At 66.5% G+C, this 15267-nt stretch overlaps 2 protein-coding genes across 3 annotated transcripts; one reads left to right on the top strand and one right to left on the bottom strand.

Annotated features, from left to right (window-relative positions):
* Positions 1 to 4388: 4388 nt before the first annotated feature.
* LOC148592706 (folate receptor gamma-like) lies at positions 4389 to 6815 on the bottom strand. The gene is made up of 4 exons (XM_088534061.1): positions 6591 to 6815; positions 5850 to 6038; positions 4787 to 4922; positions 4389 to 4675 (listed from the first exon to the last, which is right to left on the bottom strand). The coding sequence occupies exons 1-4, from the start codon at positions 6813 to 6815 to the stop codon at positions 4389 to 4391; spliced, it is 837 nt and encodes a 278-aa protein (XP_088390187.1).
* Positions 6816 to 8651: 1836 nt separating this feature from the next.
* Positions 8652 to 14094, top strand: ANAPC15 (anaphase promoting complex subunit 15). Of its 2 annotated transcripts, none has more exons than XM_088534071.1 (4): positions 8652 to 8771; positions 10500 to 10559; positions 11482 to 11619; positions 14045 to 14094. In XM_088534071.1, exons 1-4 carry the CDS (start codon positions 8652 to 8654, stop codon positions 14090 to 14092), a joined length of 366 nt encoding a protein of 121 aa, XP_088390197.1. In that variant the 3' UTR covers positions 14093 to 14094. The 2 variants fall into 2 exon arrangements, with proteins under 2 accessions (XP_088390197.1, XP_088390196.1); XM_088534070.1 differs by having other exon boundaries at positions 8652 to 8773; positions 10454 to 10559.
* Positions 14095 to 15267: the final 1173 nt, after the last annotated feature.

The raw sequence follows: 15267 nt of genomic DNA, 5'->3' as shown, positions 1-15267 counted from the left end.
ATATAGCCCAGTTTGGCTCGGTTCGGCCCAGTACAGCCTGGTTCGGCCCAGTATAACCCACCCCAATATAGCCTGGTTTGGTTCTGTTTGACCCAGTTCGGCCCAGTACAATCCACCCCAATGGAGCCCAGTTTGGCCTGGGACAGCCCGGTTCGGCCCGGTATAATCCACCCCAATATAGCCCGGTTCAGCCCAGTTCAGCCCAGTACAGACCAGTTCAGCCCGGTACACTCCAGCCTGGTTCAGCGGGGTTCAGCCCAGCACAGCCCAATTTGGCCCAGTACAGCCCGGTTCAGCCTGATACAACTCGGCCCAGTTCAGCAGGGTTCAGCCTAGCACAGCCCGGTTCAGCCCGGAAGAATCTGGTCCAATACAGCCCGGTTCGGCCCAGTACAACTCAGCCTCATTCAGCAGGGTTGAGCCCAGCACAGCCCAGTTTGGCCTGGTACAGCTCAGCACGGCTCAGTACAGCCTGGTTCGGCCAGATACAGCCTGGCGCACTTCAGCTGGGTTCAGCCCGGCACAGCCTGGTTTGGCCTGGCACAACCCAGCCCCGTGCAGCCTGATTCAACCCAGTACAGCCTGGTTTGGCCCAGTAAAACACAGCACGGCCCGGTATGGCCCTGTTTGGCCTGCTACAGCCCAGCCCTGTGCAGCCTGATTTGGCCCGGTACAGCCCAGCCTCGTACACCCTGTTTGGTCCAGCGCAGCCTGGTTCAGCCTGGTACAGCCTGGTTCGACCTGGCACAGCCCGGTTTGGCCCAGTACAACGCGGCCACTTGGGTCAAGCTGGTGCAGCTCTGTTTGGCCCAACACAGCCCAGTTTGGCCCAGCACGGTTCAGCCAGGTAAGGCCCAGTTTGGTTCAGCTCAGCACAGTCCGGCCTGGTTCGGCCTGGCACAGCCCAGCTTGGTTCTGTGCAGCTCGGTTCAGCCTGGCCCAGTTCGGCCCAGCATGGCCAATCTCGGGACAGTCCAGCTCAGTTTGGTCCAGCACAGCCCGGCCCGGTTCAGCCCAGTATATCCTGTCTCAATTTGGCCTGGTTCGGCCCGGAACGGCCCAGTTGCACTTGTCCTTGTGGATCCTCCCGAGGTTCCTCCCTGTCCAACTCTCCGTCCCATCCGGGTCCCTCCGATGGCCCCGGGGCCACCAGGGCCACCAGGGCCACCGGCTCCTCCTCCCGCTCCGGTGTCCCCGGTCCCTGTCCCGGGTCATGGAGGGATAAACGGACCGGGACCCGGTCCAGCTCCCCGTCCGCGCGGGCTGCAGCCGGCAGCGGGGCTCAGCCTGGTTCAGCCCAGTTCAGCCTGGTTCAGCCCGGTTCAGCCCCATTCAGCCCGGTTCAGCCCGGATCAGCCTGGTTCAGCCCAGTTCAGCCTGGTTCAGCCCGGTTCAGCCTGGTTCAGCCCAGTTCTGCCCAGCTCAGCCCAGAGCAGCCCAATCAGCCCGGTTCGGCCCAGTTCAGCCCAGTTGATCCCAGCTCAGCCCGGTTCAGCCCGGTTGATCCCAGTGCAGCCCGGCTCAGCCCGGTTCTGCCCAGATCACCCCAGCTCAACCCCGTTCTGCCCAGCTGACCCCAGCACAGCCCAGATCAGCCCGGTTCAGCCTGGTTCAGCCTGATTCAGCCCAGTTCAGCCCAGCTCAGCCCGGTTCAGCCCCATTCAGCCCAGCTGATCCCACATCAGTGCGGCTCACCCCATCTCAGCCCAGTTCAGCCCAACTGATCCCAGCACAGCCCAGATCAGCCCAGTTCAGCCTGGTTCAGCCCAGTTCAGCCCAGTTCAGCCTAGCTGATCCCAGCTCAGCGCAGTTCAGCCCAGCTCAGCCCGGTTCAGCCCCATTCAGCCCAGCTGATCCCACATCAGTGCGGCTCACCCCGTCTCAGCCCATTCTGCCCCAGTGCAGCCCAGTTCAGCCCGGTTCGGTCCAACTCAGCCCAGTTCGTAGCAGCTCAGTCAAGGGCACCCCAGTTTATCCCAGCTCAGCCTGGTTCAGTCTAGTTCGGCTTGCTTCAGCCCGGCTCAGCCCACTTGATCCCAGGTCTCCAGTCGAGCCCACATAAGCCCAGTTCATCCCAGTCCAACCCAGTTCATCCCAGGTCATCCCAGTTCAGCCCGCTTCCGCCTAGCACAGCCTGGCCTGGTTCAGCCCAGTTTGGTTCAGCCCAGCACAGCCCGGTTCAGCCCGGCTCAGCTCAGCTCGCTCCAGCCCAGTAGGTCCAGCATGGCCTGGCTTGGCTCGGACCAGCTCAGGTTGGACTGGTTCAGCCTGGTCCAGTTTAACCCGACCGTAGATGAGCAAAGAAGGACTCAGCCTGGCCAAGCTCAGCCCAGGTCAGCCTGGTTTGGGCCAGTCCAGCCTAGTTCAGCCTAGCTCAGCCCAGGTCCGTTCAGTTTAGCCTGGTTCATCGCAGCTCAGCCCACTTGATCCCAGTTCAGCCTGCTTCAGCCTACCTCAGCCCAGCTCTGCCTGGTTCAGCCTAGTCCAGCCCAAATCAGCCCAGTTCGGCCCGGTTGAGCCCAGCTTAGCCCATTTTGGCTCAGTTCAGCCCAGCCCAACCCAGTTCAGCCCAGGTCATCCCAGTTGAGCCCAGTCCAGCCTGGCTCAGCCCAGTTCAGGATGGTCCAACCCAGCTCAGCCCAGTTCTGCCCAGTTCACTCCAGCTCAGCCCAGCTTAGTCCAGGTCATCCCAGCTGAGTCCAGCTCAGCCCAGTTGATCCCCATTGAACCCAGTTGAGCCCAGTTGATCCCCGTTGAGCCCAGTTGAGCCCCATTGAACCCAGTTCAGCCCAGTTGAGTCCAGCTCAGCCCAGTTGAGCCCAGTTGATCCCCACTAAACCCAGTTGAGCCCAGTTGATCCCAGTTGAGCCCAGCTCAGCCCAGTTGAGCCCAGTTGATCCCCACTGAACCCAGTTGAACCCAGTTCAGCCCAGTTGAGCCCAGCTCAGCCCAGTTGAGCCCAGCTGATCCCCATTGAACCCAGTTCAGCCCCATGTCCCCATGTCCCCAAGGTCCCAAGGTCCCCACGTTCCCAATGTCCCCATGTCCCCAATGTCCCCACATCCTCCTCAATGCCCCCAAGGTCCCCATGTTCCCAAGTCTCCAAGGTCCCCATGTCCCCAGGGTCCCCAATGTCCCCATGTCCCCAGTGTCCCTATGTCCCCAAGTCCCCAAGGTCCCCATATCCCCAAGGTCCCCATGTCCCCAAGTCTCCAAGGTCCGCCCGTCCCCAAGGTCCCCATGTCCCCAAGGTCCCCACATCCTCATCAATGTCCCCAAGGTCCCCATGTCCTCAATGTCCCCACATCCTCCTCAACGTCCCCATGTCCCCAAGGTCCCCACATCCTCCTCAATGTCCCCAAGGTCTCCAAGACCCCACATTCCCAATGTCCCCATGTCCTCAATGTCCCCACGTCCTGCTCAATGTCCCCATGTCCCCAAGGTCCCCAGGTCCTCCTCAACGTCCCCCCGTCCCCGGTGTCCCCTGTCCCCAAGGCCGAGGGCGCTCATCCCGTCCGGCGCTCCGGGCGCTGCCGCCTTTATTCCCGCCGGATCCGGGCGCTCATCCCGGCGCCGCATCCCGGGGGGCTCCAGATGTGCATCCCGGTGCCGCATCCAGATGTGCATCCCATGGCACAGCTGGACGTGCATCCCGGTGACACATCCGGACGTGCATCCCGGGGGGGCTCCAGCTGTGCATCCCAGTGCCGCATCCAGATGTGCATCCCGGCGACACACCCAGCTGCACCCCGGTGCCACATCCAGATGTGCATCCAGACGTGCATCCCAGGGGCACATCCAGCTGTGCATCTGGGTGCCACATCTGGATGTGCATCCTGGTGCCACATCCAGATGTGCATCCCGGTGCCACAGCTGGATGTGTGTCCTGGTGACACATCCAGATGTGCCCCTGGGCGCACATCCAGCTGTGCATCCTGGTGCCACGTCCAGATGTGAACCTGGTGCCACATCCAGCTGTGCGTCCTGGTGACAAATCCAGATGTGAATCCAGTGCCACATCCAGCTGTGCATCTCAGTGCCACATCCAGATGCGCATCCCGGTGACACATCCAGATGTGCACCCCCCATCCAGATGTGCATCCCGGTGCCATATCCAGCTGTGCATCCCGGTGCCACATCCAGATGTGCATCCCCCATCCAGATGTGCATCCTGGTGCCCCATCCAGATGTGCATCCCGGTGCCACATCCAGATGTGCACCCCCCATCCAGATGTGCACCCCCCATCCAGATGTGCATCCCCCATCCAGCTGTGCACCCCGGTGCCCCATCCAGCTGTGCCTCCCCCATCCAGCTGTGCCTCCCCCATCCAGCTGCGCACCCCGGTTCCCCCCTCACCTTCCTCCTCCTCCATCCGCGTCCCGGTCGCTCAGGGCCGCAGCGGCGCCACCAGAACCACCAGAACCGGCACCAGCACCAGAACCGGCACCGCCGGCGCCGCCGGCGCCGCGTCCCCCCGCGCGTAGCGCTCGGCCACGGCCGCGTTGGGGTTGGGCAGCGCCGGGTCCCACCAGAGCCGCACGCAGCGCCCGCTGCGGCGCCGCAGCCCCGAGTAGCGGTACGAGCCCGACCAGACCCGCTCGCACAGCGCCGGCGCCGACCCGAACACGGCCTCGAAGCGGCGGCACCGCGCGCCGCGCGGGCACGCGTTGCTGCCTGCGGTGACGTCGTCAATGGTGGTACCGGTACCGGTGGTCCCGGTGGTCCCGGTGGTCCCGGTGGTACCGGTGGTCCCGGCGGTACCGGTGCCGGTCCCGGTGTCCTCACCCGAGGTCCAGTTCCAGCCCCGGTGCCAGTTGTCCTTGCAGGTGAGCGCGTCCCTGCAGTCCTCCCACCACTGCTCGCAGTCCTCCTTGCACAGCGGCACGTGCAGGATGCGCTCGCGGCGCCAGCTCGTGTCGCTCTGCGGTGTGGGGGGGTCAGCGCCACGGGCTGCCCCACAGCCTGCCCCATAGCTGCCCCATAGCCTGACCCATAGACTGACCCATGGCTGACCCATAGACTGACCCATAGACTGACCCATAGCGTGACCCATGGCTGACCCATAGCGTGACCCATAGCGTGACCCATAGACTGACCCATGGCTGACCCATAGACTGACCCATAGACTGACCCATAGGGTGACCCATAGCGTGACCCATAGACTGACCCATAGACTGACCCATGGCTGACCCATAGACTGACCCATAGACTGACCCATAGCGTGACCCATAGCGTAACCCATAGACTGACCCACAGCCTGCCCCATAGCGTGACCCATAGCTGCCCCATAGCGTGACCCATAGCCTGACCCATAGACTGACCCATAGACTGACCCATAGCTGCCCCACAGACTGCCCCATAGCTGTGCCCTGCCCCACAGCCTGCCCCATAGCCTGACCCATAGACTGACCCACAGCCTGCCCCATAGCGTGACCCATGGCTGACCCATAGCATGACCCATAGACTGACCCATAGACTGCCCCACACCTGCCCCACAGACTGCCCCACACCTCCGCGCCACACCCTGCCCCACAGACCGCCCCACACCTGTCCCACACCCACACCCTGCCCCACAGCCTGCCCCACACTTCCACCCCACAGCTGCGCCCATAGCCTGCCCCACAGCCTGCCCCATAGCCTGCCCCCAATACTACCCCACAGCTGCCCCACACCTGCCTCACACCCACACCCTGCCCCACAGCCTGCCCCACACTTCCACCCCACAGCTGCGCCCATAGCCTGCCCCATAGCCTGACCCACACCTGCCCCACACCCAGCCCCACAGCCTGCCCCACACCCCGCTCCACCCCCTGCCCCCTCGCAGTGGGGCAGCCCTGCCCCACGGCACCTGGTCGATCCAGGGCCCCAGGTTGGGGTCGCACTCGTACAGACAGGTGTCCTGCACGAAGTGGCGCCGGCACTTGGGGGGCAGGACCCCGCAGTGGTTCCAGTTGAAGTTGTACAGGTAGGAGCGGTCCTCGTGCGCCGCCTCGCTCGTGTTGGCCGTGCAGCACGCGTTGTCCCTCCACAGCGCGCACTGCGGGCGGAGCGGGGGGCTGAGCCATGGGGTGGCTCCATGGGGCAGAGCCCTGGGGCAGCACCATGGGGCTCAGCCACGGAGTGGCTCCGTGGAGCTCAGCTGTGGGGCAGCACCATGGGGAGGTGCTGTGGGGCTGAGCCGTGGGGCTGAGCCGTGGGGCAGAGCCATGGAGTTCAGCTGTGGGTCAACGCCATGGGGCAGTGCTGTGGGGTGGCTCCACGGGGCAGCGCCATAGGGCAGTGCTATGGGGCAGCGCTATGGGGCAGCGCTATGGGGCAGCGCCATGGGGCAGCGCCATGGGGCAGCGCTATGGGGCAGCACTATGGGGCAGCGCTATGGGGCTCAGCCATGGGGCAGTGCTATGGGGCTCAGCCATGGGGCAGCGCTATGGGGCAGCGCTATGGGGCAGTGCCATGGGGCAGCGCTATGGGGCAGCACTATGGGGCAGTGCTATGGGGCAGCACCATGAGGCAGTGCTATGGGGCTCAGCCGTGGGGCAGCGCTATGGGGCAGCGCTATGGGGCAGCCCCACGGCGCGGCGGCTCCTACCTGCCCGTAGAGCAGCCCCTCGGGGCCCGGCTCCTGCTTGTGGTGCTTGGCGTCCAGGCAGACGTTGAGCAGCGACTCGGCCGCCCGGGGCGCGGGGGCCACCGGGGCCACCGGGGACAGCGACAGCGACAGCAGCGACAACGACAGCGACGGTGACAACAACAGCAGCGACGGTGACACCGGCGACAGCAGCGACAGGAGCGACAGCAGCGCCTGCCCCGCCATGGCCCCGTGGGGCTGGGGGGTCCCCGCGCGGTTGTGTCCGGTTGTGTCCGGGTGTCCCCGTCCGGGTGTTGCCGTTCGGGTGTCCCCGTCCGGGTGTCGCCGTCCCCGGGTGTCCCCGCTCGGTTGTTGCGGGCGCTGCCCGACTCAAAGGTCGCCCCGGGGAACGGGGGGGGGGACACGTGGGGACACGTGTGGGGCGGGGACGGCCCTGGGGCGGGGGGGGGATCTATGGGGCGGGGGGGTCTATGGGGCGGGGGGGGATCTATGGGGAAGGGGGGAATCTATGGGGCGGGGGGGTCTATGGGGCGGGGGGTCCTATGGGGCAGGGGGGATCTATGGGGCGGGGGGGTCTATGGGGCGGGGGGATCTATGGGGCAGGGGGATCTATGGGGCAGGAGGGATCTATGGGGCGGGGGGGGATCTATGGGGCGGGGGGATCTATGGGGCGGGGGGATCCATGGGGCAGGGGGGATCCATGGGGCAGGGGGGATCTATGGGGCGGGGGGGGATCTATGGGGCGGGGGGATCTATGGGGCGGGGGGATCCATGGGGCAGGGGGGATCCATGGGGCAGGGGGGATCTATGGGGCGGGGGGGGATCTATGGGGCGGGGGGATCTATGGGGCAGGGGGGATCTATGGGGCAGGGGGATCTATGGGGCGGGGGGGGATCTATGGGGCAGGGGGGATCTATGGGGCAGGGGGATCTATGGGGCAGGGGGATCTATGGGGCAGGGGGGGGATCTGTGGGGCTGGGGGATCTATGGGGCTGGGGGGTCTATGGGGCTGGGGGAGATCTATGGGGCGGGGGGATCTATGGGGCAGGAGGGATCTATGGGGCGGGGGGATCTATGGGGCGGGGGGGGATCTATGGGGCGGGGGATCCGTGGGGCAGGGGGGTCTATGGGGCAGGGGGTCCTATGGGGTACGGGGGATCTATGGGGCAGGGGGATCTATGGGGCGGGGGGATCTATGGGGCGGGGGGGGATCTATGGGGCGGGGGGACCCGCGGGGGGGGCGGGGCCAGTCCCGGCCTCGCGCGCGCACGGGGGGGCGGGGACACGCGTGACCCCGCCCCCCGCCACTCAGCCCGCGGCCCCGCCCCTTCCACGTCACCGCGACGGGCGTGGCCTCCTCCGCGCAGCGCGGGCCCCGCCCCCTTCCGTTCCGCCCCGTGACGGGTCCGCGCGGAGGCGGCTCCGCGTTCCCGAGTTCCGGGGGCGTCAGCGCGGGGCGGGGCGCGGCGCTTCCGGTCCGTGTGGGGGCGGTACGCGGCGTTTCCGGTCCGTGTGGGGGCCGTGCGCGGCGTTTCCGGTCCGCGCGCGGGGCGGTACGCGGCATTTCCGGTCCGTGTGGGGGCGGTACGCGGCGTTTCCGGTCCGTGCGGAGGCGGCTCCGCGTTCCCGAGTTCCGGGTCCGTGCGCGCAGGGTCGTGCGCGGCGTTTCCGGTCCGTGCGCGCAGGGCGGTACGCGGCATTTCCGGTCCGCGCTCAGGGCGGTGCGCGGCATTTCCGGCCCGTGCTCAGGGCGGGGCGGTACGCGGCGTTTCCGGTCCGTGCGCGCGCAGGGCGGTACGCGGCATTTCCGGTCCGTGCGCGCAGGGCGGTACGCGGCATTTCCGGTCCGCGCTCAGGGCGGTGCGCAGCATTTCCGGTCCGCGCTCAGGGCGGGGCGGTACGCGGCGTTTCCGGTCCGTGCGGAGGCGGCTCCGCGCTCGGGGGTTCCGGGTTCCGCGGCCCCGCGGCGCTCCGTTCCGCTCCGTGCCCGGTTCCCGGTTCCGGTGCCCCGTTCCCGGTCCCGGTTCCCGGTCCCGGTTCCGGTTCCGGCCCGGCGCCGCCATGTGCACGCTGTTCCCGTCGCTGCTCCCCCGCGTCACGGAGCCGCTCTGGTTCGGCGCCGAGCGGCCCTGCGGCGGCGAGAGCGACCTGCAGCAGCGCGAGCAGCAGCACCGCGCGTGGGTGCGTGGGGGGAGCGGGAACGGGAACGGGACGGGAACGGGAACGGGGGGACGGGAACGGGGGAACGGGGAGGGAACGGGGGGACGGGAACGGGAACGGGAACGGGGCGGGACGGGAACGGGGGGAACGGGGAGGAACAGGAACGGGGGGGAACGGGAACGGGGGGGAACGGGAACAGGGGGAACGGGAACAGGGGGGGACGGGAACGGGGGGGACCAGGGGGGACGGGGGGGACCGGGAACGGGGGGGGACCGGGAACGGGGGGACATGGGGAGACACCGGGGGGGATGGGGGACACGGGAACAGGGGGACAGGGGTGACACAGGGACACGGGGGACATGGGGGACCGGGGGATGAGGGTACAGGGGGACACGGGCCCAGGGACACAGGGGGACACCGGGGGGGGATGGGGGACACGGGACAGGGGTGACACAGGAACACGGGGGGACACGGGGATGGGGACAAGGGGGACACGGGGCCAGGGGACACAAGGGGGACACGGGGTGGGGGGACGAGGGGACACGGGGGACACGGGACAGGGGGATGGGGGGACAGGGGGACGGGGGGACAGAGGTGACACGGGGACAGGGACATGGGACGGGGGGACAGGGGACAGGAGCACAGGGGGGATACGGGGACACGGGGGACATGGGGGACAGGGGAACGGAGGGGACGGGGGTCACGGGACGGGGGACAAGGGGGCAGGGACACGGGGACATGGGGGGTCACGGGTGGGGGGACCACGGGGACGGGGGGACCATGGGGACATGGGGACAGGGGGTGCAGGGGGGTTACGGGGGGACAGAGCTTGGGGACCTTGGGGATCCTGGGGATGGGGGCCATAGGGGGTCATGGGGACAGAGTCTCTGGAGGGTCCCAGGGAGGGGACCTTGGGGACCTTGGGGACAGGGTCTGTTGGGGGTGGGGGGGGGCGCCCCGGGACAGGGACAAGGACACGGGGATGGGGACAAGGGGGGGGGTCCGGGAATGGGGGTGACAGGAGGGGACGGGGACAACGGGAGGGACCTGGGACTGGGATGACGGGGGAGTCCTGGGAACGAGGCCGGGATCAAGGCCGGGATGAGGTGGGAATGAGGCCGGGAACGAGGCTGGGAACGAGGCGGGAATGAGGCTGGGATGAGACCGGGATCGAGGCTGGGAAGGAGGCCGGGATGAGGCCGGGAACAAGGCCGGAATGAGGTGGGAAGGAGGCCGGGATGAGACTGGGATGAGGCGGGATCGAGGCCGGGATGAGGCGGGAAGGAGGCTGGGATCGAGGCCGGGATGAGGCCGGGATGAGGCGGGAAGGAGGTCGGGATGAGACCGGGATCGAGGCCGGGATGAGGTGGGAAGGAGGCCGGGATCGAGGCTGGGAAGGAGGCCGGGATGAGACCGGGATCGAGGCTGGGATCGAGGCGGGAAGGAGGCCGGGATAAGGCCGGGATGAGGTGGGAAGGAGGCCGGGATGAGGCGGGATCGAGGCCGGGATGAGGCGGGAAGGAGGCCGGGATGAGGCGGGAAGGAGGCCGGGATGAGGCCGGGATCGAGGCGGGAAGGAGGCCGGGATGAGGCGGGATGAGACCGGGAACAAGGCCGGGATGAGGCCGGGATGAGGTGGGAAGGAGGCCGGGATCGAGGCGGAAAGGAGGCCGGGATGAGGCTGGGATCGAGGCCGGGATGAGGCGGGATCAAGGCCGGGATGAGGCCGGTCCGAGCCGCCGGCCGCAGCTGCAGAGCATCGCGGAGAGGGACAACAACCTGGTGCCCATCGGGAAACCTGCGTCCGAGGTGGGAATGGGGACGGGAACGGGAACGGGGATGGGGATGGGGATGGGAACGGGAATGGGGACGGGAACGGGAATGGGGATGGGAATGGGGATGGGGACGGGAACAGGAATGGGGACGGGAACGGGAATGGGGAGGGGAAAGGAGGGGGGACAAAGACGGAAATGGGGATAGGAATGGGGACGGGAGCGGGGATGGGAATGGGAACAGGAACGGGAATGGGAATGGGAACAGGAATAGGGATGGGAACAGGAGCGAGGATGGGAATGGGAATGGAGATGGGAGTGGGGACAGGAGTGCGGATGGGAATGGGGATGGGAATGGGGACAGGGACAGGAGTGAGGATGGGGACGGAGACGGGAAGGGGGACGGGAGCAGGGACAGGAGTGCAGATGGGGACGGGAATGGGGATGGGGATGGGAATGGGGACAGGAGTGGGGACGGGAGCGGGGCCAGGAACGGGAATGGGGATAGGGATGGGAGCGGGGCTGGGAACGGGCACAGGAGCAGGAACGGGGCTGGGATCGGGACCGGGATCGGGATTGGGAACGGGATTGGGATCGGGACTGGGATCAGGACCGGGATCGGGACCGGGATTGGGAATGGGGATGGGGATGGGAATGGGGACAGGAGCGGGGACGGGAGCAGGGCCAGGAACGGGAATGGGGATAGGGATGGGAGCGGGGCTGGGAACGGGCACAGGAGCAGGAACGGGACTGGGATCGGGGCCGGGATCGGGATTGGGACCGGGATCGGGACCGGGATTGGGAATGGGGATGGGGACAGGAGTGGGGACGGGAGTGGGGCCAGGAACAGGAATGGGGATAGGGATGGGAGCGGGGCCGGGAATGGGCCCAGGAGCCGGAACGGGGCTGGGATCGGGAACGGGATCGGGACCGGGATGGGGATGGGGTCCATTGGGCAGCACTACGACGAGGAGGAGGAGGAGGACGACGAGGACGACGAGGACAGCGAGGAGGACTCGGAGGACGACGAGGACATGCAGGACATGGACGAGATGAACGACTACAACGAGTCCCCGGATGACGGCGACGCCAACGAGGTGCCACGCGGGAATGCCGTTCCCACCGGGAATGGTGCTCCATCCCAACGGGAACGGTACCCCATCCCACCGGGAACGGTACCCCATCCCACCGGGAACGGTACTCCATCCCACTGGGAACGGTACTCCATCCCGCTGGGAACGGTGCTCCCATCCCGCCGGGAACGGCGCTCCATCCCACCGGGAATGGTGTTCCCATCCCGCCGGGAACGGCGCTCCATCCCACCGGGAACGGTGCTCCCATCCCACCGGGAACGGTGCTCCCATCCCACCGGGAACGGCGCTCCATCCCACCGGGAACGGCGCTCCATCCCACCGGGAACGGCGCTCCATCCTGTTGGGAATGGTGTTCCCATTCCATTGGGAACGGCGCTCCATCCCGCCAGGAACGGCGCTCCCATCCTGTTGGGAATGGTGTTCCCATTCCATTGGGAATGGCGCTCCATCCCACCGGGAATAGGCGTGCGGAGCCACAGGACAGCGTTCCCATCCCGCCAGGAATGGGTGTGTGGAGCGCGGGATGGTTCCATCCTGCCAGGAACGGCACTCCATCCCACTGGGAATGGGTGTGTGGAGCACGGGATGGCGCTCCCATCCCGCCGGGAATGGCCACATGGAGCTGTGGGATGGCATTCCCATCCTGCTGGGAACGGTGCTCCATCCCGCTGGGAATGATGCTCCCATCCCGTTGGGAATGGCTATGCGGAGCACAGGACGGTGTTCCCATCCGGCCAGGAACGGCGTTCCCATCCCACCGGGAATGGGCATGTGGAGCGTGGGACGGCATTCCCATCCCACTGGGAATGGGGATACAGGCACGCGGAGCCGCCTTGCAGGATAACAGACCCCAATCCCAGTGGGATGACGCTCCCATTCCCGGTGGGAACACCCGCATGGAGCCAGCCCTGTGGGATGATGCTCCCGTTCCCCATGGGAACAGCCATGCGGAGCCGCCCCGCGGGAAACACTTCCCATTCCCATCGGGACAACGCTCCCCATTCCCAGCGGGAGCGGCCACATGGAGCCACCTCCATGGGATGACACTTCCATCCCGGTGGGAATGGCCGTGCGGAGCCGCCCCACGGGATGACGCTCCCGTTCCCAGCGGGATGATGCTCCCATTCCCAATGGGATGACTCTCCCATTCCCAGCGGGATGACGCTCCCGTTCCCAATGGGATGACGCTCCCATCCCAGCGGGAATGGCCGTGCGGAGCCATCCCATGCGACAACACTCCCATTCCCATCGGGATGACACTCCCATTCCCAATGGGACAATGCTCCCGTTCCCATGGGACGACGCTCCCATTCCCAATGGGATGACGCTCCCGTTCCCAGCAGGAATGACCATGTGGAGTCATCCCATGGGATAACACTCCCATTCCCAATGGGATGACGCTCTTGTTCCCAATGGGACGATGCTCCCGTTCCCAGCGGGATGGGGCTCCTGTTCCCGGCGGGACGATGCTCCTGTTCCCGGTGGGAATGACCATGTGGAGCCATCCCATGGGACAAGACTCCCATTCCCAATGGGACGACGCTCCCATTCCCATCGGGATGCTCCCGTTCCCGGCGGGAATGGCCATATGGAGCCATCCCATGGGACGACGCTCCCGTTCCCAGCAGGAATGACCATGTGGAGTCATCCCATGGGATAACACTCCCATTCCCAATGGGACAAGACTCCCATTCCCAATGGGACGATGCTCCCGTTCCCGGCAGGAATGGCCACGTGGAGCCATCCCATGCGATAACACTCCCATTCCCATTGGGATGACACTCCCATTCCCAATGGGACGATGCTCCTGTTCCCAGCGGGAATGGCCATGCGGAGTCATCCCATGCGACAACACTCCCAATCCCATCGGGATGACACTCCCATTCCCAATGGGACGATGCTCCTGTTCCCGGCAGGAATGGCCATGCGGAGCCATCCCATGGGATAACACTCCCATTCCCATCGGGATGACACTCCCATTCCCAATGGGACAACACTCCCATTCCCATCGGGATGACACTCCCATTCCCAATGGGACGACGCTCCCATTCCCATCGGGATGCTCCCATTCCCGGCGGGAATGGCCATATGGAGCCATCCCATGGGACGACGCTCCCATTCCCAATGGGACAACACTCCCATTCCCAATGGGACGACGCTCCCGTTCCCAGCAGGAATGACCATGTGGAGTCATCCCATGGGATGACATTCCCATTCCCAATGGGACAAGACTCCCATTCCCAATGGGACGACGCTCCCGTTCCCGGCGGGAGCGGCCGCCCGGGTCCCCCCGTGTCCCTTCCCTGGTCCCCGCGGGTGACGCTCGGGACAGCGGCCGAGCCGGGGTGGCCCCGTCCCCATCCCGGTGCCATCCCCATCCCGCCGGGAAGCAGCTCCCGGAGCCGCCGCCGCTTCCCGCTTCCCGCAGGTGGACATGGAAGGGGCGGAGCAGGACCAGGACCAGTGGATGATCTGAGGCCACCGGCGCCCTGGGGACACGAGGGGACACGAGGGGACACGAGGGGACGCGGCACGGAGCGGCCGGCGGCACCGGGACGGCGCTGCGGGAATGGGGATGGAATGGCGTTCCGGGAATGGGGATGGGGCTGCGGGAATGGGGACGGAATGGCGTTCCGGGAATGGGGACAGGGCTGCGGGAATGGGGACGGAATGGCGCTGCGGGAATGGGGATGGCGCTGCGGGAATGGGGACGGAATGGCACGGTGGGAATTGGGATGGCGCTGTGGGAATGGGGACGGAATGGCACTGCGGGAATGGGGACGGAATGGCGTTCCGGGAATTGGGATGGCGCTGCGGGAATGGGGACGGAATGGCGCTATGGGAATGGGGATGGCGCTCCGGGCACTGGGATGACCCTCCGGGCACTGGGATGATGCTCCTGGCATCGGGATGCCGCTCCGGACACGAGGCCGCCGCTCCGGCCTCCGTTCCGCCGCAGCCTTCAATAAAGGCCCTTTCCCGCAGCCTCCGCTCGCCCCTTCATCCCGCAGCCTCCAGGGAACCTCTGTATCCCGCAGCCTCCAATAGCCCCTTTATCCCGGAGCCTCTACGAGGCCCTTTATCCCTCGGCCTCCATCGAACCCCTCGCCCTGCAGCCTCCACCGCAGCCTCCACCAGCCTCTTTCCTGCAGCCTCCAATAACCTCCTTTCCCGCAGCCTCCGATGAGCTCCTTTGTCCTGCGGCCTCCAATAATCCCGTTATCCCAGAGCCTCCACTAGTGCCTTTAGCCCTCGGCCTCCAATGAACCCCTTCGGCCTGCAGCCTCCAATAACGCCCTTTCCCGCAGCCTCCAATAGCCCCTTTATCCCTTGACCTCCATTGAACCCCTTTATCCCGCGGCCTCCACTTGCCCTTTTGTTCCTTGGCCTCCAATGAAGCCATTCATCCCGCAGCCTCCAATAACCTCCTTTCCCGCAGCCTCCAATATCCCCCCTCCAATAGCCCCTTTATCCCGCAGCCTCCACCGAAGCCATTCCTCCCACAGCCTCCACTAGCCCCTTTATCCCGCAGCCTCCAATAAAGCCCTTTCCCGCAGCCTCCATTGAACCTCTTTATCCCTCGGCCTCCAATGAAGCCGATCCTCCCGCAGCCTCCAATAGCCCCTTTATCCCTTGGCCTCCAATAGCCCC

Source organism: Tinamus guttatus, unplaced genomic scaffold (assembly GCF_059628265.1).
Source record: "Tinamus guttatus ecotype Peru unplaced genomic scaffold, ASM5962826v1 Tinamus_guttatus_pri_ptg000533l, whole genome shotgun sequence".
NCBI lineage: Eukaryota > Metazoa > Chordata > Aves > Tinamiformes > Tinamidae > Tinamus > Tinamus guttatus.
The sequence above is the reverse complement of the archived record's forward strand: the minus strand, read 5'-3'. Positions and strand labels throughout refer to the sequence as shown.